The sequence below is a fragment of the Papilio machaon genome, chromosome 28, assembly GCF_912999745.1.
Source record: "Papilio machaon chromosome 28, ilPapMach1.1, whole genome shotgun sequence".
Classification (NCBI taxonomy): Eukaryota; Metazoa; Arthropoda; class Insecta; order Lepidoptera; family Papilionidae; genus Papilio; species Papilio machaon.
In genome coordinates this window covers 1988202-2009773 of record NC_060013.1, presented here as the reverse complement: position 1 = coordinate 2009773, position 21572 = coordinate 1988202, and the positions used below count along the sequence as shown (strand labels likewise).

Below are 21572 nucleotides of genomic sequence, written 5' to 3'. Positions count from 1 at the left end.
GTCATAAATTTTAAACGTTTTATCTAAACTCAAAACAGATGAAAGAGAAATATCAAAATTGAATAAAATTGCAAACAATCAAAAATGTATACGTACATTACATATCTATTAATTGGATTATGTTTTATGTTGTTCGCGAGGTAAATTCATATTCACATTTACATAATATTTACTATTAGTATTGGTTAAAATTTCATTCATGATAATGGTTAAAATTTATATTATTTGTCTCTTTCGTTTCTGGTCGAGGCTATAAGGCTACCTCGCCCCCCGCCTCAACTCCCCGTATGCCCCAATGGGAGGCGGAGCGAACGATTATAAAAAGCGGCGTGGTGGGCGAAAAATTTTATTCCGCTTCAGGACTCGCATCGTGTTGCAAGTGTTGTACATTAGTGCGTTTTTAAACTGTTAAACTAGCAAAATGACCGGTCGCGGCAAGGGAGGTAAAGGCTTGGGAAAAGGCGGAGCGAAGCGTCACAGGAAAGTACTTCGTGATAACATCCAGGGTATTACGAAGCCCGCCATCCGACGTCTCGCTCGAAGAGGCGGCGTGAAGCGTATCTCCGGTCTGATTTACGAGGAGACTCGCGGCGTGTTGAAGGTGTTCCTCGAGAACGTGATCCGCGACGCCGTCACTTACACCGAGCACGCGAAGAGGAAGACCGTCACCGCTATGGACGTCGTATACGCCCTAAAACGTCAAGGACGTACCCTGTACGGTTTCGGCGGTTAAAGGCGAGCAGCAGCAGCAAGCGAAATCTTGCCGGCTCTCGGCTCTTAGCCACGAGACGAGCGTTATTATATTTCTGTCCATTTATAATATCAATGGTCGGATAATAATTATTTCGGCACTGTCAAAAGGCCCTTTTCAGGGCCGCATATATATCTATACACGTTTGATAAAGTTTCTATGGTGTATGACATGGACGTATCGTCTTAATTAAAACGCTTCAATTTGTGATTTTTTTTTTTCACACACAAATATGTATTATCATTCTGTTGTTGGTTGTTTGTACTGGTGTACACCGCCATGATTGTATAAAATTGTTTCGAACTTCGACTTCGAGAGGAGAATAATTCATGATGCGATGATTCTTTCTATTTTTTTTTTTATTTTACACAAACGATTCGATTCGAATACGTATTTTATTTTTAAAAAAAAAAGAAAAGGAGAATAGATTTTTCTTTTGAAGAAGTAAACAAAGTTTTATAAATTATTTTAATGACATTACACTATATACAGCGGATGTTATGTTTTTTTTTTTTTTTTTACTAGCGAAAAAACTTTAACATGGACATGGAAACGTAATGCATACTGCAACAACATTTAATGGTTATTAACAACTTGTATCGCCGGTGATTAATTTGGTTCTAGAGTTTCATTTTCTTATCGATACAGCATAATATATAATACATCTTACTCGTCGGGGCTCTCTAAGGGCAGTGATAAATATGAGCTATGAAATAGGTTTTATTTACTATAATTACATTTGTGACATAATAATAATCTTTTATTAAATTTAAATTATAAACAAAATGGTAAAAAGAAAGAAAGTAAGAAAACTAAACGAGAAACTCGATGGCGATTATAGTGCTACGATACGATCGTACGACTCGCGGCGTTGGTCGCGTTGGTATAGTTTTAATCATCGTCGTAGCTGTACAAATTTGATGATGATCAATGCGATGATGACGAGGGGATCGTAGCTTATTTATATCAAATCAAACGATTAATTTTTAAAGGTCGCACCATCCATACGAAGACTCGAGTTAGTGATACGTGCGGGCCGTTTGTGTTTTACGACCTTCGATGTATAATCGGTCGTTGCTTAAAGAATAATGCATATCCGGAGTGACCTAAGCTCCCTGTTCATCCTCAGGATCTTAACTTTCGTCGGGCGAAAGAAAATTTTACTCCCCGATCGATTAAATAGAGAAAAATCATTTTTAAACACGAGTCGCAGTACGCTCAGAAAACGGCGGGCAAAATAAACATCAATCACGTCGTTTCTCTACGGCTAATCGTTAAACATTTCATTTCTGTATGAAAACAATCTCAAAAATATTATATATCTAACGTTTCGATCTAAATATTTTTACGTTTAATATTTTAAAATCAATTAAATTTAAAACTATCTAGTGAAAAGTTATAAGTGTTGATACGAGAAAACGTCTTGCGGCATCGCGGTTCTCCTTATGGTAAAGCATGCGAGTTTACTTCGTAGCTCGGAAAGGTATCGTACAACGTTACAACTTCTATATCGTACGTTTACTAATATATTTATTCTCTCTTTGAAGAATTATAACATAGCAACGACACCTAAATACATCATCATCATCTACAATGGCCGACACCGCAGTTGCATCGGAAACCCCCGCACCCGCGACCCCAGCGAAGAAACCAAAGGCGACCGCGGCCTCTGCCGGCGGTGTTAAGAAGCCGAAGGCGAAGCCCACTCATCCGAAAACATCGGAGATGGTCACCAGTGCTATCAAGGAGCTGAAGGAACGAAGCGGATCCTCTCTGCAGGCTATTAAGAAATATATCGCAGCACAATACAAAGTCGACGCAGAGAAACTGGCTCCGTTTATCAGGAAATACTTGAAGAGCGCAGTCGAATCCGGTGCTCTCATTCAGACCAAAGGCAAAGGAGCATCCGGTTCGTTCAAACTCGAATCTAAATCGGCCGCCTCCAAGAAACCGGCGGTGGCGAGCAAGAGCGGCGCTGCCAAGAGCACCGCCCCATCAGCCGCCGGATCTGCAGCTGCGAAAACGAAGAAGGGCGCTGCTGCGACCGCCGCCGGCGCAGGGAAAGCTAAGAAGGCCGCTTCCGCTGCTGCCTCATCGCCGTCCAAAGCGAAACCATCCGCCGCAATCAAGGACAAGAAAGCGGCTGCCGCTAAAAAGAAGCCCGCCGCCGCCAGAAAGACCGCCGGAGTGCAGAGCGGAGGTGTCTCCAAAGCTAAAAATGCTGCGCCGAAAGCTAAAAAGAGCGCCAAGCCACCGACGAAGAAACCTAAAGCACCAAAACCGAAAAAGGCGACGACCCCAAAGTCTAAGCCCGCAGCTGCAGCGTCCAAGAAGGCTTCCGCCGCCAAAAAATAAAGAAAGAAGCGTAAGATATCTTACGCTGTCCAACGCCGCAACGCGCCGCCCCCCGCCTACCGCCGCGCCGGTCGTTCCGCCGCCGTCTCCGGCTAGTGGTGGTGCTGTGGTGTTGTTCACCTGGATTAAAGGTTAATGCAAATTGACTCATCTCGAGCGAGTGCCGTCGGGAGTGTCAAAATGCGCCCTTTATAAAAAGCCCTTTTCAGGGCTAACATAAGATTCCAATAAGGTATAAAGTTTCTATAAGGTATAAAGCGAACGAACGTCGTCATCATCATCATCGAACTCTCTATTTATATTCTTTGTATATTACAACAACATATTGCCGTTGTACGATACCTAATCAATTTATTAATTAATTAGTCTGATTAACGCGTACATTTTCATTAATTTATTTATTCTTCGACAAGAACATTACTACTAAGTAAGTGTCCTAATTACTTATCCTAATCGTCATGGATCAATAAACCGAACGAAAAACACAAAAACACATATTTTATCAATTAAGCATTATTATTGATTTTTTTTTTTCAACTCCTTATTATGTATTACGTATACACACACACACACACACACACACACGCAAGCGCGCGCCCAACATCCCGATTCTACGTATAATTGATCCAATTCATACGGCGTGTGCTGCTTAAACCCCCCTTCGCTTTGGTACGTCTCGTCGGATATAAGAGTAAAATTTTCTAAAATTTCGCGTGCACTTCGTACAATCGTACGACGACGTTTAATAGTTGTTTTCATTGACGGTTATTATCAAAAAAATATAATGTCTGGACGCGGCAAAGGTGGCAAAGTTAAGGGGAAGGCAAAGTCTCGTTCGAATCGTGCCGGTCTCCAGTTCCCGGTAGGTCGTATACACAGATTGCTGCGTAAGGGCAATTACGCGGAGCGTGTCGGTGCCGGTGCTCCCGTCTATCTCGCTGCGGTTATGGAATATCTCGCTGCTGAAGTTCTCGAGTTGGCCGGCAATGCGGCTCGCGACAACAAGAAGACAAGAATCATTCCCCGACATCTGCAGCTCGCCATCCGCAACGACGAAGAATTGAACAAACTTCTATCCGGAGTGACCATCGCGCAGGGCGGTGTGCTACCTAATATTCAGGCAGTCCTCTTGCCCAAGAAGACCGAGAAGAAGGCTTAAGATGGTGAACAAAGAAAACTAGCGGCGGCGCGACCTATTATACCACCAATGAAGAAAGGAAGAAAGATTATGCGTGATGTGTGTTTTCTACGCACACGTATCATATCTATGCTTTCCTTTTATTTAATTGATGACTAAAAGGCCCTTTTGAGGGCCGCAAATATATTCGATGCAACGCTAATTGCAGTTTCTTGTTACGATGGATTAATGAACGTCTTATAAATTGATAATACATAATTATAATATTTCATATCAAGGCAAAAACTTATTCATTGGTCGTCGTATAATAAGTACTTCGGTGAATTTACAATTAAAAAAAATTAATGATACTCGAGCAATATTTGCGCTTAAATCGGATATCTATTTTTTTTTTTTTTTTTTTTAATACAATCAATATTTCGTAATACAATCCTATGGAATTCGTGTATGTATATCAAAATAAGATGAAATTTTTCAGTTTATCAGCTAATTCCATCATTTTTTTTTATTCATTTCACTTACTAAAACCAATCAAAAATACGTTCTATAAATATTAATATTATAATCGAGTCTAATTCGATCGATCAAATAATTTGACATAATATAACTAACAAGAAGTAATAGGAAAAAATTGATTAAAAAATGTTACATAGAATTAAGAACTAAATTGCCTCCCCCTTCCGCCCTGGGCCCCGCTAACGCTCCGCGTTATTGTTTACTAACGACCTCGCATGTCACGTGATACATCGCCGTGGGACGTTTCGCTGTTTAAGCCCCCCTTGATCTTTTACGCTCTCCAGTCGACAAAAGGCAAAAAACATCTGGGCTTCAAAATATCTCGCTCCTATTCACCGCGTGAACAGTTGTAAGTTGCGCTGTGAGTGATTTAGTACACAATTGTTTGTTTATAACCGACAAACATGCCGCCGAAAACAAGTGGAAAAGCCGCCAAGAAATCGGGCAAGGCCCAAAAGAACATCTCCAAGTCTGATAAGAAAAAGAAGAAGCACAAGAGGAAGGAGAGCTACGCCATCTACATTTACAAAGTGCTCAAACAAGTGCACCCCGACACCGGTATATCGAGCAAGGCCATGTCTATCATGAATTCGTTCGTCAACGACATCTTCGAACGTATCGCGGCTGAGGCCTCCCGTCTCGCCCACTACAACAAGCGCTCTACCATAACATCAAGGGAGGTGCAGACATCCGTGAGACTGCTACTGCCCGGTGAATTAGCCAAGCACGCCGTCAGTGAAGGCACAAAGGCCGTCACCAAATACACCAGCTCGAAGTGAGCTGACTGAAGCCCATCGGTTGTGCAGAATATACAACAACCACAAATATATTTGACAATATGTATATTATGTTACATTGAGTACATAATTTACATTTCAAAGGCCCTTTTCAGGGCCACAAAACGCATCGAATTTAATTTCTGTTTCTAAGATATATGCATAGAACGTCTTCGTCGTAATCGTCTTACTTAAATTCTTACATTTTGAAAGTTAAATATAATATGTTGTTGTTAAAAAAAAAAAAAAAAAAAAAAACCTGACAAACGTTACGAATTGAATAATAATTTATTTACCACAATATCCTTGGTGTGAAGTAGTAAATAGAGAGAATATACACAAATGAGGCTTTTTATTGCCGTCTATTGCGCGCGCACACAACACCGTACAATAATAAATTTAGACGTATTGCAAAGATCGAAGCGCCGTTTAAATATATGCAACAAGAACTTGAAATGATAAAAATAATAAGATTTTTTTATCTGTAGACGTTAAAATAGAATTATCTAATTTTATAATTAAATCTTAGAACCAATGCTGGTATAGTTTAATTTTTTTTTAACTCATAATATTCATATTAAGTAAATAACAAGATTATTATTTAGGGTATATATTTTAATAACCATACCAGAACAAAACATATATTCTTTTTGTTATATACAAATAACAAAGATTTACAATAATTGTTAATAGCGAAGAAAAAAAAAATAAAAAAAAAAAATACGTTCTCGATGTATGCGTGTGTGGTGAGTGAGAAAGAGACAGTGAAGTTGTGGTGAGAGAGGCAATGCGGTCCCCGATGTGCTTAGATATAAAAAGGCGGGCCACCACGGCGAACTTTTTAATAAACTCCTAACCGTCGACTGGTAAGGACATCACAGTGTGTATCGTAACGCGTGTCTTATTAGTGTTCAATAATGGCTCGTACTAAGCAAACGGCTCGCAAATCCACCGGTGGAAAGGCGCCTCGTAAACAGCTCGCAACGAAAGCGGCACGTAAGAGCGCACCAGCCACCGGCGGAGTGAAGAAACCTCATCGCTACAGGCCCGGAACTGTCGCTCTCCGTGAGATTCGCCGTTACCAAAAGAGCACCGAGCTTCTTATTCGCAAGTTGCCATTCCAACGTTTAGTTCGTGAGATCGCGCAAGATTTCAAGACTGATCTGCGTTTCCAGAGCTCTGCTGTGATGGCTCTTCAGGAAGCAAGCGAGGCCTATCTCGTTGGTCTTTTCGAAGACACGAACTTGTGCGCTATTCACGCCAAACGTGTCACCATCATGCCTAAAGACATTCAGCTCGCACGTAGAATTCGCGGCGAGCGCGCCTAAGAAGATTATTTTATATTTTTTATCTTCATATTTGAAATGAAAAAAGGCCCTTTTCAGGGCCGCATATATATCTAGACAAAAATTCAAGTTTCTACGATATGACTGAGAACGTCATTTATATTATAAAATATATAATACAATAAGAATATTTTTAAATTAATAAAAATGAGTACGTCGTTACTAAAAGAATAATTAATTCAAGTTTTGTAATGGAAATGTTCCATAATATGTCGTTTTATATTAATACACATGATTTATGTGAGTTTCGGTTCGGTTTTTGTTACTGTAAGAGTAGTTCTAACTATGAATATCGAACGAAACCGTCGTCATAAATTTTAAACGTTTTATCTAAACTCAAAACAGATGAAAGAGAAATATCAAAATTGAATAAAATTGCAAACAATCAAAAATGTATACGTACATTACATATCTATTAATTGGATTATGTTTTATGTTGTTCGCGAGGTAAATTCATATTCACATTTACATAATATTTACTATTAGTATTGGTTAAAATTTCATTCATGATAATGGTTAAAATTTATATTATTTGTCTCTTTCGTTTCTGGTCGAGGCTATAAGGCTACCTCGCCCCCCGCCTCAACTCCCCGTATGCCCCAATGGGAGGCGGAGCGAACGATTATAAAAAGCGGCGTGGTGGGCGAAAAATTTTATTCCGCTTCAGGACTCGCATCGTGTTGCAAGTGTTGTACATTAGTGCGTTTTTAAACTGTTAAACTAGCAAAATGACCGGTCGCGGCAAGGGAGGTAAAGGCTTGGGAAAAGGCGGAGCGAAGCGTCACAGGAAAGTACTTCGTGATAACATCCAGGGTATTACGAAGCCCGCCATCCGACGTCTCGCTCGAAGAGGCGGCGTGAAGCGTATCTCCGGTCTGATTTACGAGGAGACTCGCGGCGTGTTGAAGGTGTTCCTCGAGAACGTGATCCGCGACGCCGTCACTTACACCGAGCACGCGAAGAGGAAGACCGTCACCGCTATGGACGTCGTATACGCCCTAAAACGTCAAGGACGTACCCTGTACGGTTTCGGCGGTTAAAGGCGAGCAGCAGCAGCAAGCGAAATCTTGCCGGCTCTCGGCTCTTAGCCACGAGACGAGCGTTATTATATTTCTGTCCATTTATAATATCAATGGTCGGATAATAATTATTTCGGCACTGTCAAAAGGCCCTTTTCAGGGCCGCATATATATCTATACACGTTTGATAAAGTTTCTATGGTGTATGACATGGACGTATCGTCTTAATTAAAACGCTTCAATTTGTGATTTTTTTTTTTCACACACAAATATGTATTATCATTCTGTTGTTGGTTGTTTGTACTGGTGTACACCGCCATGATTGTATAAAATTGTTTCGAACTTCGACTTCGAGAGGAGAATAATTCATGATGCGATGATTCTTTCTATTTTTTTTTTTATTTTACACAAACGATTCGATTCGAATACGTATTTTATTTTTAAAAAAAAAAGAAAAGGAGAATAGATTTTTCTTTTGAAGAAGTAAACAAAGTTTTATAAATTATTTTAATGACATTACACTATATACAGCGGATGTTATGTTTTTTTTTTTTTTTTTACTAGCGAAAAAACTTTAACATGGACATGGAAACGTAATGCATACTGCAACAACATTTAATGGTTATTAACAACTTGTATCGCCGGTGATTAATTTGGTTCTAGAGTTTCATTTTCTTATCGATACAGCATAATATATAATACATCTTACTCGTCGGGGCTCTCTAAGGGCAGTGATAAATATGAGCTATGAAATAGGTTTTATTTACTATAATTACATTTGTGACATAATAATAATCTTTTATTAAATTTAAATTATAAACAAAATGGTAAAAAGAAAGAAAGTAAGAAAACTAAACGAGAAACTCGATGGCGATTATAGTGCTACGATACGATCGTACGACTCGCGGCGTTGGTCGCGTTGGTATAGTTTTAATCATCGTCGTAGCTGTACAAATTTGATGATGATCAATGCGATGATGACGAGGGGATCGTAGCTTATTTATATCAAATCAAACGATTAATTTTTAAAGGTCGCACCATCCATACGAAGACTCGAGTTAGTGATACGTGCGGGCCGTTTGTGTTTTACGACCTTCGATGTATAATCGGTCGTTGCTTAAAGAATAATGCATATCCGGAGTGACCTAAGCTCCCTGTTCATCCTCAGGATCTTAACTTTCGTCGGGCGAAAGAAAATTTTACTCCCCGATCGATTAAATAGAGAAAAATCATTTTTAAACACGAGTCGCAGTACGCTCAGAAAACGGCGGGCAAAATAAACATCAATCACGTCGTTTCTCTACGGCTAATCGTTAAACATTTCATTTCTGTATGAAAACAATCTCAAAAATATTATATATCTAACGTTTCGATCTAAATATTTTTACGTTTAATATTTTAAAATCAATTAAATTTAAAACTATCTAGTGAAAAGTTATAAGTGTTGATACGAGAAAACGTCTTGCGGCATCGCGGTTCTCCTTATGGTAAAGCATGCGAGTTTACTTCGTAGCTCGGAAAGGTATCGTACAACGTTACAACTTCTATATCGTACGTTTACTAATATATTTATTCTCTCTTTGAAGAATTATAACATAGCAACGACACCTAAATACATCATCATCATCTACAATGGCCGACACCGCAGTTGCATCGGAAACCCCCGCACCCGCGACCCCAGCGAAGAAACCAAAGGCGACCGCGGCCTCTGCCGGCGGTGTTAAGAAGCCGAAGGCGAAGCCCACTCATCCGAAAACATCGGAGATGGTCACCAGTGCTATCAAGGAGCTGAAGGAACGAAGCGGATCCTCTCTGCAGGCTATTAAGAAATATATCGCAGCACAATACAAAGTCGACGCAGAGAAACTGGCTCCGTTTATCAGGAAATACTTGAAGAGCGCAGTCGAATCCGGTGCTCTCATTCAGACCAAAGGCAAAGGAGCATCCGGTTCGTTCAAACTCGAATCTAAATCGGCCGCCTCCAAGAAACCGGCGGTGGCGAGCAAGAGCGGCGCTGCCAAGAGCACCGCCCCATCAGCCGCCGGATCTGCAGCTGCGAAAACGAAGAAGGGCGCTGCTGCGACCGCCGCCGGCGCAGGGAAAGCTAAGAAGGCCGCTTCCGCTGCTGCCTCATCGCCGTCCAAAGCGAAACCATCCGCCGCAATCAAGGACAAGAAAGCGGCTGCCGCTAAAAAGAAGCCCGCCGCCGCCAGAAAGACCGCCGGAGTGCAGAGCGGAGGTGTCTCCAAAGCTAAAAATGCTGCGCCGAAAGCTAAAAAGAGCGCCAAGCCACCGACGAAGAAACCTAAAGCACCAAAACCGAAAAAGGCGACGACCCCAAAGTCTAAGCCCGCAGCTGCAGCGTCCAAGAAGGCTTCCGCCGCCAAAAAATAAAGAAAGAAGCGTAAGATATCTTACGCTGTCCAACGCCGCAACGCGCCGCCCCCCGCCTACCGCCGCGCCGGTCGTTCCGCCGCCGTCTCCGGCTAGTGGTGGTGCTGTGGTGTTGTTCACCTGGATTAAAGGTTAATGCAAATTGACTCATCTCGAGCGAGTGCCGTCGGGAGTGTCAAAATGCGCCCTTTATAAAAAGCCCTTTTCAGGGCTAACATAAGATTCCAATAAGGTATAAAGTTTCTATAAGGTATAAAGCGAACGAACGTCGTCATCATCATCATCGAACTCTCTATTTATATTCTTTGTATATTACAACAACATATTGCCGTTGTACGATACCTAATCAATTTATTAATTAATTAGTCTGATTAACGCGTACATTTTCATTAATTTATTTATTCTTCGACAAGAACATTACTACTAAGTAAGTGTCCTAATTACTTATCCTAATCGTCATGGATCAATAAACCGAACGAAAAACACAAAAACACATATTTTATCAATTAAGCATTATTATTGATTTTTTTTTTTCAACTCCTTATTATGTATTACGTATACACACACACACACACACACACACACACACACACACGCAAGCGCGCGCCCAACATCCCGATTCTACGTATAATTGATCCAATTCATACGGCGTGTGCTGCTTAAACCCCCCTTCGCTTTGGTACGTCTCGTCGGATATAAGAGTAAAATTTTCTAAAATTTCGCGTGCACTTCGTACAATCGTACGACGACGTTTAATAGTTGTTTTCATTGACGGTTATTATCAAAAAAATATAATGTCTGGACGCGGCAAAGGTGGCAAAGTTAAGGGGAAGGCAAAGTCTCGTTCGAATCGTGCCGGTCTCCAGTTCCCGGTAGGTCGTATACACAGATTGCTGCGTAAGGGCAATTACGCGGAGCGTGTCGGTGCCGGTGCTCCCGTCTATCTCGCTGCGGTTATGGAATATCTCGCTGCTGAAGTTCTCGAGTTGGCCGGCAATGCGGCTCGCGACAACAAGAAGACAAGAATCATTCCCCGACATCTGCAGCTCGCCATCCGCAACGACGAAGAATTGAACAAACTTCTATCCGGAGTGACCATCGCGCAGGGCGGTGTGCTACCTAATATTCAGGCAGTCCTCTTGCCCAAGAAGACCGAGAAGAAGGCTTAAGATGGTGAACAAAGAAAACTAGCGGCGGCGCGACCTATTATACCACCAATGAAGAAAGGAAGAAAGATTATGCGTGATGTGTGTTTTCTACGCACACGTATCATATCTATGCTTTCCTTTTATTTAATTGATGACTAAAAGGCCCTTTTGAGGGCCGCAAATATATTCGATGCAACGCTAATTGCAGTTTCTTGTTACGATGGATTAATGAACGTCTTATAAATTGATAATACATAATTATAATATTTCATATCAAGGCAAAAACTTATTCATTGGTCGTCGTATAATAAGTACTTCGGTGAATTTACAATTAAAAAAAATTAATGATACTCGAGCAATATTTGCGCTTAAATCGGATATCTATTTTTTTTTTTTTTTTTTTTAATACAATCAATATTTCGTAATACAATCCTATGGAATTCGTGTATGTATATCAAAATAAGATGAAATTTTTCAGTTTATCAGCTAATTCCATCATTTTTTTTTATTCATTTCACTTACTAAAACCAATCAAAAATACGTTCTATAAATATTAATATTATAATCGAGTCTAATTCGATCGATCAAATAATTTGACATAATATAACTAACAAGAAGTAATAGGAAAAAATTGATTAAAAAATGTTACATAGAATTAAGAACTAAATTGCCTCCCCCTTCCGCCCTGGGCCCCGCTAACGCTCCGCGTTATTGTTTACTAACGACCTCGCATGTCACGTGATACATCGCCGTGGGACGTTTCGCTGTTTAAGCCCCCCTTGATCTTTTACGCTCTCCAGTCGACAAAAGGCAAAAAACATCTGGGCTTCAAAATATCTCGCTCCTATTCACCGCGTGAACAGTTGTAAGTTGCGCTGTGAGTGATTTAGTACACAATTGTTTGTTTATAACCGACAAACATGCCGCCGAAAACAAGTGGAAAAGCCGCCAAGAAATCGGGCAAGGCCCAAAAGAACATCTCCAAGTCTGATAAGAAAAAGAAGAAGCACAAGAGGAAGGAGAGCTACGCCATCTACATTTACAAAGTGCTCAAACAAGTGCACCCCGACACCGGTATATCGAGCAAGGCCATGTCTATCATGAATTCGTTCGTCAACGACATCTTCGAACGTATCGCGGCTGAGGCCTCCCGTCTCGCCCACTACAACAAGCGCTCTACCATAACATCAAGGGAGGTGCAGACATCCGTGAGACTGCTACTGCCCGGTGAATTAGCCAAGCACGCCGTCAGTGAAGGCACAAAGGCCGTCACCAAATACACCAGCTCGAAGTGAGCTGACTGAAGCCCATCGGTTGTGCAGAATATACAACAACCACAAATATATTTGACAATATGTATATTATGTTACATTGAGTACATAATTTACATTTCAAAGGCCCTTTTCAGGGCCACAAAACGCATCGAATTTAATTTCTGTTTCTAAGATATATGCATAGAACGTCTTCGTCGTAATCGTCTTACTTAAATTCTTACATTTTGAAAGTTAAATATAATATGTTGTTGTTAAAAAAAAAAAAAAAAAAAAAAACCTGACAAACGTTACGAATTGAATAATAATTTATTTACCACAATATCCTTGGTGTGAAGTAGTAAATAGAGAGAATATACACAAATGAGGCTTTTTATTGCCGTCTATTGCGCGCGCACACAACACCGTACAATAATAAATTTAGACGTATTGCAAAGATCGAAGCGCCGTTTAAATATATGCAACAAGAACTTGAAATGATAAAAATAATAAGATTTTTTTATCTGTAGACGTTAAAATAGAATTATCTAATTTTATAATTAAATCTTAGAACCAATGCTGGTATAGTTTAATTTTTTTTTAACTCATAATATTCATATTAAGTAAATAACAAGATTATTATTTAGGGTATATATTTTAATAACCATACCAGAACAAAACATATATTCTTTTTGTTATATACAAATAACAAAGATTTACAATAATTGTTAATAGCGAAGAAAAAAAAAATAAAAAAAAAAAATACGTTCTCGATGTATGCGTGTGTGGTGAGTGAGAAAGAGACAGTGAAGTTGTGGTGAGAGAGGCAATGCGGTCCCCGATGTGCTTAGATATAAAAAGGCGGGCCACCACGGCGAACTTTTTAATAAACTCCTAACCGTCGACTGGTAAGGACATCACAGTGTGTATCGTAACGCGTGTCTTATTAGTGTTCAATAATGGCTCGTACTAAGCAAACGGCTCGCAAATCCACCGGTGGAAAGGCGCCTCGTAAACAGCTCGCAACGAAAGCGGCACGTAAGAGCGCACCAGCCACCGGCGGAGTGAAGAAACCTCATCGCTACAGGCCCGGAACTGTCGCTCTCCGTGAGATTCGCCGTTACCAAAAGAGCACCGAGCTTCTTATTCGCAAGTTGCCATTCCAACGTTTAGTTCGTGAGATCGCGCAAGATTTCAAGACTGATCTGCGTTTCCAGAGCTCTGCTGTGATGGCTCTTCAGGAAGCAAGCGAGGCCTATCTCGTTGGTCTTTTCGAAGACACGAACTTGTGCGCTATTCACGCCAAACGTGTCACCATCATGCCTAAAGACATTCAGCTCGCACGTAGAATTCGCGGCGAGCGCGCCTAAGAAGATTATTTTATATTTTTTATCTTCATATTTGAAATGAAAAAAGGCCCTTTTCAGGGCCGCATATATATCTAGACAAAAATTCAAGTTTCTACGATATGACTGAGAACGTCATTTATATTATAAAATATATAATACAATAAGAATATTTTTAAATTAATAAAAATGAGTACGTCGTTACTAAAAGAATAATTAATTCAAGTTTTGTAATGGAAATGTTCCATAATATGTCGTTTTATATTAATACACATGATTTATGTGAGTTTCGGTTCGGTTTTTGTTACTGTAAGAGTAGTTCTAACTATGAATATCGAACGAAACCGTCGTCATAAATTTTAAACGTTTTATCTAAACTCAAAACAGATGAAAGAGAAATATCAAAATTGAATAAAATTGCAAACAATCAAAAATGTATACGTACATTACATATCTATTAATTGGATTATGTTTTATGTTGTTCGCGAGGTAAATTCATATTCACATTTACATAATATTTACTATTAGTATTGGTTAAAATTTCATTCATGATAATGGTTAAAATTTATATTATTTGTCTCTTTCGTTTCTGGTCGAGGCTATAAGGCTACCTCGCCCCCCGCCTCAACTCCCCGTATGCCCCAATGGGAGGCGGAGCGAACGATTATAAAAAGCGGCGTGGTGGGCGAAAAATTTTATTCCGCTTCAGGACTCGCATCGTGTTGCAAGTGTTGTACATTAGTGCGTTTTTAAACTGTTAAACTAGCAAAATGACCGGTCGCGGCAAGGGAGGTAAAGGCTTGGGAAAAGGCGGAGCGAAGCGTCACAGGAAAGTACTTCGTGATAACATCCAGGGTATTACGAAGCCCGCCATCCGACGTCTCGCTCGAAGAGGCGGCGTGAAGCGTATCTCCGGTCTGATTTACGAGGAGACTCGCGGCGTGTTGAAGGTGTTCCTCGAGAACGTGATCCGCGACGCCGTCACTTACACCGAGCACGCGAAGAGGAAGACCGTCACCGCTATGGACGTCGTATACGCCCTAAAACGTCAAGGACGTACCCTGTACGGTTTCGGCGGTTAAAGGCGAGCAGCAGCAGCAAGCGAAATCTTGCCGGCTCTCGGCTCTTAGCCACGAGACGAGCGTTATTATATTTCTGTCCATTTATAATATCAATGGTCGGATAATAATTATTTCGGCACTGTCAAAAGGCCCTTTTCAGGGCCGCATATATATCTATACACGTTTGATAAAGTTTCTATGGTGTATGACATGGACGTATCGTCTTAATTAAAACGCTTCAATTTGTGATTTTTTTTTTTCACACACAAATATGTATTATCATTCTGTTGTTGGTTGTTTGTACTGGTGTACACCGCCATGATTGTATAAAATTGTTTCGAACTTCGACTTCGAGAGGAGAATAATTCATGATGCGATGATTCTTTCTATTTTTTTTTTTATTTTACACAAACGATTCGATTCGAATACGTATTTTATTTTTAAAAAAAAAAGAAAAGGAGAATAGATTTTTCTTTTGAAGAAGTAAACAAAGTTTTATAAATTATTTTAATGACATTACACTATATACAGCGGATGTTATGTTTTTTTTTTTTTTTTTACTAGCGAAAAAACTTTAACATGGACATGGAAACGTAATGCATACTGCAACAACATTTAATGGTTATTAACAACTTGTATCGCCGGTGATTAATTTGGTTCTAGAGTTTCATTTTCTTATCGATACAGCATAATATATAATACATCTTACTCGTCGGGGCTCTCTAAGGGCAGTGATAAATATGAGCTATGAAATAGGTTTTATTTACTATAATTACATTTGTGACATAATAATAATCTTTTATTAAATTTAAATTATAAACAAAATGGTAAAAAGAAAGAAAGTAAGAAAACTAAACGAGAAACTCGATGGCGATTATAGTGCTACGATACGATCGTACGACTCGCGGCGTTGGTCGCGTTGGTATAGTTTTAATCATCGTCGTAGCTGTACAAATTTGATGATGATCAATGCGATGATGACGAGGGGATCGTAGCTTATTTATATCAAATCAAACGATTAATTTTTAAAGGTCGCACCATCCATACGAAGACTCGAGTTAGTGATACGTGCGGGCCGTTTGTGTTTTACGACCTTCGATGTATAATCGGTCGTTGCTTAAAGAATAATGCATATCCGGAGTGACCTAAGCTCCCTGTTCATCCTCAGGATCTTAACTTTCGTCGGGCGAAAGAAAATTTTACTCCCCGATCGATTAAATAGAGAAAAATCATTTTTAAACACGAGTCGCAGTACGCTCAGAAAACGGCGGGCAAAATAAACATCAATCACGTCGTTTCTCTACGGCTAATCGTTAAACATTTCATTTCTGTATGAAAACAATCTCAAAAATATTATATATCTAACGTTTCGATCTAAATATTTTTACGTTTAATATTTTAAAATCAATTAAATTTAAAACTATCTAGTGAAAAGTTATAAGTGTTGATACGAGAAAACGTCTTGCGGCATCGCGGTTCTCCTTATGGTAAAGCATGCGAGTTTACTTCGTAGCTCGGAAAGGTATCGTACAACGTTACAACTTCTATATCGTACGTTTACTAATATATTTATTCTCTCTTTGAAGAATTATAACATAGCAACGACACCTAAATACATCATCATCATCTACAATGGCCGACACCGCAGTTGCATCGGAAACCCCCGCACCCGCGACCCCAGCGAAGAAACCAAAGGCGACCGCGGCCTCTGCCGGCGGTGTTAAGAAGCCGAAGGCGAAGCCCACTCATCCGAAAACATCGGAGATGGTCACCAGTGCTATCAAGGAGCTGAAGGAACGAAGCGGATCCTCTCTGCAGGCTATTAAGAAATATATCGCAGCACAATACAAAGTCGACGCAGAGAAACTGGCTCCGTTTATCAGGAAATACTTGAAGAGCGCAGTCGAATCCGGTGCTCTCATTCAGACCAAAGGCAAAGGAGCATCCGGTTCGTTCAAACTCGAATCTAAATCGGCCGCCTCCAAGAAACCGGCGGTGGCGAGCAAGAGCGGCGCTGCCAAGAGCACCGCCCCATCAGCCGCCGGATCTGCAGCTGCGAAAACGAAGAAGGGCGCTGCTGCGACCGCCGCCGGCGCAGGGAAAGCTAAGAAGGCCGCTTCCGCTGCTGCCTCATCGCCGTCCAAAGCGAAACCATCCGCCGCAATCAAGGACAAGAAAGCGGCTGCCGCTAAAAAGAAGCCCGCCGCCGCCAGAAAGACCGCCGGAGTGCAGAGCGGAGGTGTCTCCAAAGCTAAAAATGCTGCGCCGAAAGCTAAAAAGAGCGCCAAGCCACCGACGAAGAAACCTAAAGCACCAAAACCGAAAAAGGCGACGACCCCAAAGTCTAAGCCCGCAGCTGCAGCGTCCAAGAAGGCTTCCGCCGCCAAAAAATAAAGAAAGAAGCGTAAGATATCTTACGCTGTCCAACGCCGCAACGCGCCGCCCCCCGCCTACCGCCGCGCCGGTCGTTCCGCCGCCGTCTCCGGCTAGTGGTGGTGCTGTGGTGTTGTTCACCTGGATTAAAGGTTAATGCAAATTGACTCATCTCGAGCGAGTGCCGTCGGGAGTGTCAAAATGCGCCCTTTATAAAAAGCCCTTTTCAGGGCTAACATAAGATTCCAATAAGGTATAAAGTTTCTATAAGGTATAAAGCGAACGAACGTCGTCATCATCATCATCGAACTCTCTATTTATATTCTTTGTATATTACAACAACATATTGCCGTTGTACGATACCTAATCAATTTATTAATTAATTAGTCTGATTAACGCGTACATTTTCATTAATTTATTTATTCTTCGACAAGAACATTACTACTAAGTAAGTGTCCTAATTACTTATCCTAATCGTCATGGATCAATAAACCGAACGAAAAACACAAAAACACATATTTTATCAATTAAGCATTATTATTGATTTTTTTTTTTCAACTCCTTATTATGTATTACGTATACACACACACACACACACACACACACACACACACACGCAAGCGCGCGCCCAACATCCCGATTCTACGTATAATTGATCCAATTCATACGGCGTGTGCTGCTTAAACCCCCCTTCGCTTTGGTACGTCTCGTCGGATATAAGAGTAAAATTTTCTAAAATTTCGCGTGCACTTCGTACAATCGTACGACGACGTTTAATAGTTGTTTTCATTGACGGTTATTATCAAAAAAATATAATGTCTGGACGCGGCAAAGGTGGCAAAGTTAAGGGGAAGGCAAAGTCTCGTTCGAATCGTGCCGGTCTCCAGTTCCCGGTAGGTCGTATACACAGATTGCTGCGTAAGGGCAATTACGCGGAGCGTGTCGGTGCCGGTGCTCCCGTCTATCTCGCTGCGGTTATGGAATATCTCGCTGCTGAAGTTCTCGAGTTGGCCGGCAATGCGGCTCGCGACAACAAGAAGACAAGAATCATTCCCCGACATCTGCAGCTCGCCATCCGCAACGACGAAGAATTGAACAAACTTCTATCCGGAGTGACCATCGCGCAGGGCGGTGTGCTACCTAATATTCAGGCAGTCCTCTTGCCCAAGAAGACCGAGAAGAAGGCTTAAGATGGTGAACAAAGAAAACTAGCGGCGGCGCGACCTATTATACCACCAATGAAGAAAGGAAGAAAGATTATGCGTGATGTGTGTTTTCTACGCACACGTATCATATCTATGCTTTCCTTTTATTTAATTGATGACTAAAAGGCCCTTTTGAGGGCCGCAAATATATTCGATGCAACGCTAATTGCAGTTTCTTGTTACGATGGATTAATGAACGTCTTATAAATTGATAATACATAATTATAATATTTCATATCAAGGCAAAAACTTATTCATTGGTCGTCGTATAATAAGTACTTCGGTGAATTTACAATTAAAAAAAATTAATGATACTCGAGCAATATTTGCGCTTAAATCGGATATCTATTTTTTTTTTTTTTTTTTTTAATACAATCAATATTTCGTAATACAATCCTATGGAATTCGTGTATGTATATCAAAATAAGATGAAATTTTTCAGTTTATCAGCTAATTCCATCATTTTTTTTTATTCATTTCACTTACTAAAACCAATCAAAAATACGTTCTATAAATATTAATATTATAATCGAGTCTAATTCGATCGATCAAATAATTTGACATAATATAACTAACAAGAAGTAATAGGAAAAAATTGATTAAAAAATGTTACATAGAATTAAGAACTAAATTGCCTCCCCCTTCCGCCCTGGGCCCCGCTAACGCTCCGCGTTATTGTTTACTAACGACCTCGCATGTCACGTGATACATCGCCGTGGGACGTTTCGCTGTTTAAGCCCCCCTTGATCTTTTACGCTCTCCAGTCGACAAAAGGCAAAAAACATCTGGGCTTCAAAATATCTCGCTCCTATTCACCGCGTGAACAGTTGTAAGTTGCGCTGTGAGTGATTTAGTACACAATTGTTTGTTTATAACCGACAAACATGCCGCCGAAAACAAGTGGAAAAGCCGCCAAGAAATCGGGCAAGGCCCAAAAGAACATCTCCAAGTCTGATAAGAAAAAGAAGAAGCACAAGAGGAAGGAGAGCTACGCCATCTACATTTACAAAGTGCTCAAACAAGTGCACCCCGACACCGGTATATCGAGCAAGGCCATGTCTATCATGAATTCGTTCGTCAACGACATCTTCGAACGTATCGCGGCTGAGGCCTCCCGTCTCGCCCACTACAACAAGCGCTCTACCATAACATCAAGGGAGGTGCAGACATCCGTGAGACTGCTACTGCCCGGTGAATTAGCCAAGCACGCCGTCAGTGAAGGCACAAAGGCCGTCACCAAATACACCAGCTCGAAGTGAGCTGACTGAAGCCCATCGGTTGTGCAGAATATACAACAACCACAAATATATTTGACAATATGTATATTATGTTACATTGAGTACATAATTTACATTTCAAAGGCCCTTTTCAGGGCCACAAAACGCATCGAATTTAATTTCTGTTTCTAAGATATATGCATAGAACGTCTTCGTCGTAATCGTCTTACTTAAATTCTTACATTTTGAAAGTTAAATATAATATGTTGTTGTTAAAAAAAAAAAAAAAAAAAAAAACCTGACAAACGTTACGAATTGAATAATAATTTATTTACCACAATATCCTTGGTGTGAAGTAGTAAATAGAGAGAATATACACAAATGAGGCTTTTTATTGCCGTCTATTGCGCGCGCACACAACACCGTACAATAATAAATTTAGACGTATTGCAAAGATCGAAGCGCCGTTTAAATATATGCAACAAGAACTTGAAATGATAAAAATAATAAGATTTTTTTATCTGTAGACGTTAAAATAGAATTATCTAATTTTATAATTAAATCTTAGAACCAATGCTGGTATAGTTTAATTTTTTTTTAACTCATAATATTCATATTAAGTAAATAACAAGATTATTATTTAGGGTATATATTTTAATAACCATACCAGAACAAAACATATATTCTTTTTGTTATATACAAATAACAAAGATTTACAATAATTGTTAATAGCGAAGAAAAAAAAAATAAAAAAAAAAAATACGTTCTCGATGTATGCGTGTGTGGTGAGTGAGAAAGAGACAGTGAAGTTGTGGTGAGAGAGGCAATGCGGTCCCTGTCGGTATTGTTTATAAGGGTAGTTATAAATAAAGTATAAATAAATCAGTACGCATCTGAAAGTCGCAGCTTTATTACGTCTCCCTTGTCGACATGGCGCAGTCGGTAGGATTATCGATTTAAAGTTTAAAAGTAAAAGTGGACAAAATATTGTGCAGTTATAGTGAGAAATTAGCGACAAATAAAATATAGGAACATTAAATAACAATCGTGTAACAAAAAAATGGAAGCCGTACTCCCTCCACCGTCGCCATTTTGTTATACTAATAATTTGGACAATTTAACATCAGGAAACTTATCGGAAGAGTGGAAAAAATGGAAAAGTGCATTCCTTATTTATTACGAAGCCTGTGAATTAGCGAAGAAGAGTGAAAAAGTTCAAATTAATATATTTTTGCATTTGGTTGGCGAACAGTGTAGGGAAGTGTACAACCAATTTAACGAGTCTTTTTCAAATTTAGGGAGACTAATAGAAAAATTTGATAACTTTTTCAAGGCCAAAAAGAATATTACAGTGCTCAGACATCAATTTTTTACCCAAGAACAACAAGATAATGAGTCTGTCGAACAATATGCTTTTCAACTAAAGAAAATGGCGGCAAATTGTGAGTTTGCGAACTTGTGCGACGACCTCATAAGGGACCGTATAATTTGTGGGATTACGGATAATTCATTAAGAGAACGTTTGTTAAGAGAACCGGATTTAACTCTTCAAAAAACATTAGATATATGTAATCTTGCCCAAATATCAAAAGTGCAAGCTGGAACAATTAAATGTAAAACCGAAGAAAATAATGCATACGAAGTAAACAAACGTAATGAAAATAAAGACATCTGTTA

At 40.0% G+C, this 21572-nt stretch overlaps 14 protein-coding genes across 14 annotated transcripts; all 14 read left to right on the top strand.

Moving 5' to 3' along the window:
• Window positions 1–225: 225 nt before the first annotated feature.
• LOC106713225 (histone H4) lies at window positions 226–973 on the top strand. The gene has a single exon (XM_014505952.2). The coding sequence runs from the start codon at window positions 422–424 to the stop codon at window positions 731–733; it is 312 nt and encodes a 103-aa protein (XP_014361438.1). The 5' UTR covers window positions 226–421; the 3' UTR covers window positions 734–973.
• Window positions 974–2236: 1263 nt separating this feature from the next.
• On the top strand, window positions 2237–3473 carry LOC123722623 (histone H1-like). The gene has a single exon (XM_045685044.1). The coding sequence runs from the start codon at window positions 2345–2347 to the stop codon at window positions 3104–3106; it is 762 nt and encodes a 253-aa protein (XP_045541000.1). The 5' UTR covers window positions 2237–2344; the 3' UTR covers window positions 3107–3473.
• A 241-nt stretch (window positions 3474–3714) lies between these two features.
• Window positions 3715–4518, top strand: LOC123722628 (histone H2A). The gene has a single exon (XM_045685049.1). The coding sequence runs from the start codon at window positions 3891–3893 to the stop codon at window positions 4263–4265; it is 375 nt and encodes a 124-aa protein (XP_045541005.1). The 5' UTR covers window positions 3715–3890; the 3' UTR covers window positions 4266–4518.
• Window positions 4519–5011: 493 nt separating this feature from the next.
• Window positions 5012–5686, top strand: LOC123722627 (histone H2B). The gene has a single exon (XM_045685048.1). It carries the CDS (start codon window positions 5165–5167, stop codon window positions 5537–5539), a length of 375 nt encoding a protein of 124 aa, XP_045541004.1. The 5' UTR covers window positions 5012–5164; the 3' UTR covers window positions 5540–5686.
• A 586-nt stretch (window positions 5687–6272) lies between these two features.
• LOC123722624 (histone H3) lies at window positions 6273–6971 on the top strand. The gene has a single exon (XM_045685045.1). The coding sequence runs from the start codon at window positions 6454–6456 to the stop codon at window positions 6862–6864; it is 411 nt and encodes a 136-aa protein (XP_045541001.1). The 5' UTR covers window positions 6273–6453; the 3' UTR covers window positions 6865–6971.
• A 443-nt stretch (window positions 6972–7414) lies between these two features.
• On the top strand, window positions 7415–8162 carry LOC123722668 (histone H4). The gene has a single exon (XM_045685127.1). The coding sequence runs from the start codon at window positions 7611–7613 to the stop codon at window positions 7920–7922; it is 312 nt and encodes a 103-aa protein (XP_045541083.1). The 5' UTR covers window positions 7415–7610; the 3' UTR covers window positions 7923–8162.
• Window positions 8163–9428: 1266 nt separating this feature from the next.
• LOC123722664 (histone H1-like) lies at window positions 9429–10662 on the top strand. The gene has a single exon (XM_045685123.1). The coding sequence runs from the start codon at window positions 9534–9536 to the stop codon at window positions 10293–10295; it is 762 nt and encodes a 253-aa protein (XP_045541079.1). The 5' UTR covers window positions 9429–9533; the 3' UTR covers window positions 10296–10662.
• A 251-nt stretch (window positions 10663–10913) lies between these two features.
• LOC123722667 (histone H2A) lies at window positions 10914–11717 on the top strand. Its single transcript, XM_045685126.1, has one exon. The coding sequence runs from the start codon at window positions 11090–11092 to the stop codon at window positions 11462–11464; it is 375 nt and encodes a 124-aa protein (XP_045541082.1). The 5' UTR covers window positions 10914–11089; the 3' UTR covers window positions 11465–11717.
• A 493-nt stretch (window positions 11718–12210) lies between these two features.
• Window positions 12211–12885, top strand: LOC123722666 (histone H2B). The gene has a single exon (XM_045685125.1). The coding sequence runs from the start codon at window positions 12364–12366 to the stop codon at window positions 12736–12738; it is 375 nt and encodes a 124-aa protein (XP_045541081.1). The 5' UTR covers window positions 12211–12363; the 3' UTR covers window positions 12739–12885.
• Window positions 12886–13471: 586 nt separating this feature from the next.
• On the top strand, window positions 13472–14170 carry LOC123722665 (histone H3). The gene has a single exon (XM_045685124.1). It carries the CDS (start codon window positions 13653–13655, stop codon window positions 14061–14063), a length of 411 nt encoding a protein of 136 aa, XP_045541080.1. The 5' UTR covers window positions 13472–13652; the 3' UTR covers window positions 14064–14170.
• A 443-nt stretch (window positions 14171–14613) lies between these two features.
• Window positions 14614–15361, top strand: LOC123722669 (histone H4). Its single transcript, XM_045685128.1, has one exon. It carries the CDS (start codon window positions 14810–14812, stop codon window positions 15119–15121), a length of 312 nt encoding a protein of 103 aa, XP_045541084.1. The 5' UTR covers window positions 14614–14809; the 3' UTR covers window positions 15122–15361.
• Window positions 15362–16624: 1263 nt separating this feature from the next.
• LOC123722673 (histone H1-like) lies at window positions 16625–17861 on the top strand. The gene has a single exon (XM_045685137.1). It carries the CDS (start codon window positions 16733–16735, stop codon window positions 17492–17494), a length of 762 nt encoding a protein of 253 aa, XP_045541093.1. The 5' UTR covers window positions 16625–16732; the 3' UTR covers window positions 17495–17861.
• A 251-nt stretch (window positions 17862–18112) lies between these two features.
• Window positions 18113–18916, top strand: LOC123722675 (histone H2A). Its single transcript, XM_045685139.1, has one exon. It carries the CDS (start codon window positions 18289–18291, stop codon window positions 18661–18663), a length of 375 nt encoding a protein of 124 aa, XP_045541095.1. The 5' UTR covers window positions 18113–18288; the 3' UTR covers window positions 18664–18916.
• A 493-nt stretch (window positions 18917–19409) lies between these two features.
• On the top strand, window positions 19410–20084 carry LOC123722674 (histone H2B). The gene has a single exon (XM_045685138.1). It carries the CDS (start codon window positions 19563–19565, stop codon window positions 19935–19937), a length of 375 nt encoding a protein of 124 aa, XP_045541094.1. The 5' UTR covers window positions 19410–19562; the 3' UTR covers window positions 19938–20084.
• The last annotated feature ends 1488 nt before the right edge of the window (window positions 20085–21572 follow it).

Bases quoted from the DNA above. Each gene is read 5' to 3' on its own strand.
- LOC123722674 (XM_045685138.1), top strand. From the start codon at position 19,563: ATGCCGCCGAAAACAAGTGGAAAAGCCGCCAAGAAATCGGGCAAGGCC.
- LOC123722667 (XM_045685126.1), top strand. From the start codon at position 11,090: ATGTCTGGACGCGGCAAAGGTGGCAAAGTTAAGGGGAAGGCAAAGTCT.
- LOC123722627 (XM_045685048.1), top strand. From the start codon at position 5,165: ATGCCGCCGAAAACAAGTGGAAAAGCCGCCAAGAAATCGGGCAAGGCC.
- LOC123722666 (XM_045685125.1), top strand. From the start codon at position 12,364: ATGCCGCCGAAAACAAGTGGAAAAGCCGCCAAGAAATCGGGCAAGGCC.
- LOC123722665 (XM_045685124.1), top strand. From the start codon at position 13,653: ATGGCTCGTACTAAGCAAACGGCTCGCAAATCCACCGGTGGAAAGGCG.
- LOC106713225 (XM_014505952.2), top strand. From the start codon at position 422: ATGACCGGTCGCGGCAAGGGAGGTAAAGGCTTGGGAAAAGGCGGAGCG.
- LOC123722623 (XM_045685044.1), top strand. From the start codon at position 2,345: ATGGCCGACACCGCAGTTGCATCGGAAACCCCCGCACCCGCGACCCCA.
- LOC123722628 (XM_045685049.1), top strand. From the start codon at position 3,891: ATGTCTGGACGCGGCAAAGGTGGCAAAGTTAAGGGGAAGGCAAAGTCT.
- LOC123722675 (XM_045685139.1), top strand. From the start codon at position 18,289: ATGTCTGGACGCGGCAAAGGTGGCAAAGTTAAGGGGAAGGCAAAGTCT.
- LOC123722664 (XM_045685123.1), top strand. From the start codon at position 9,534: ATGGCCGACACCGCAGTTGCATCGGAAACCCCCGCACCCGCGACCCCA.
- LOC123722624 (XM_045685045.1), top strand. From the start codon at position 6,454: ATGGCTCGTACTAAGCAAACGGCTCGCAAATCCACCGGTGGAAAGGCG.
- LOC123722669 (XM_045685128.1), top strand. From the start codon at position 14,810: ATGACCGGTCGCGGCAAGGGAGGTAAAGGCTTGGGAAAAGGCGGAGCG.
- LOC123722668 (XM_045685127.1), top strand. From the start codon at position 7,611: ATGACCGGTCGCGGCAAGGGAGGTAAAGGCTTGGGAAAAGGCGGAGCG.
- LOC123722673 (XM_045685137.1), top strand. From the start codon at position 16,733: ATGGCCGACACCGCAGTTGCATCGGAAACCCCCGCACCCGCGACCCCA.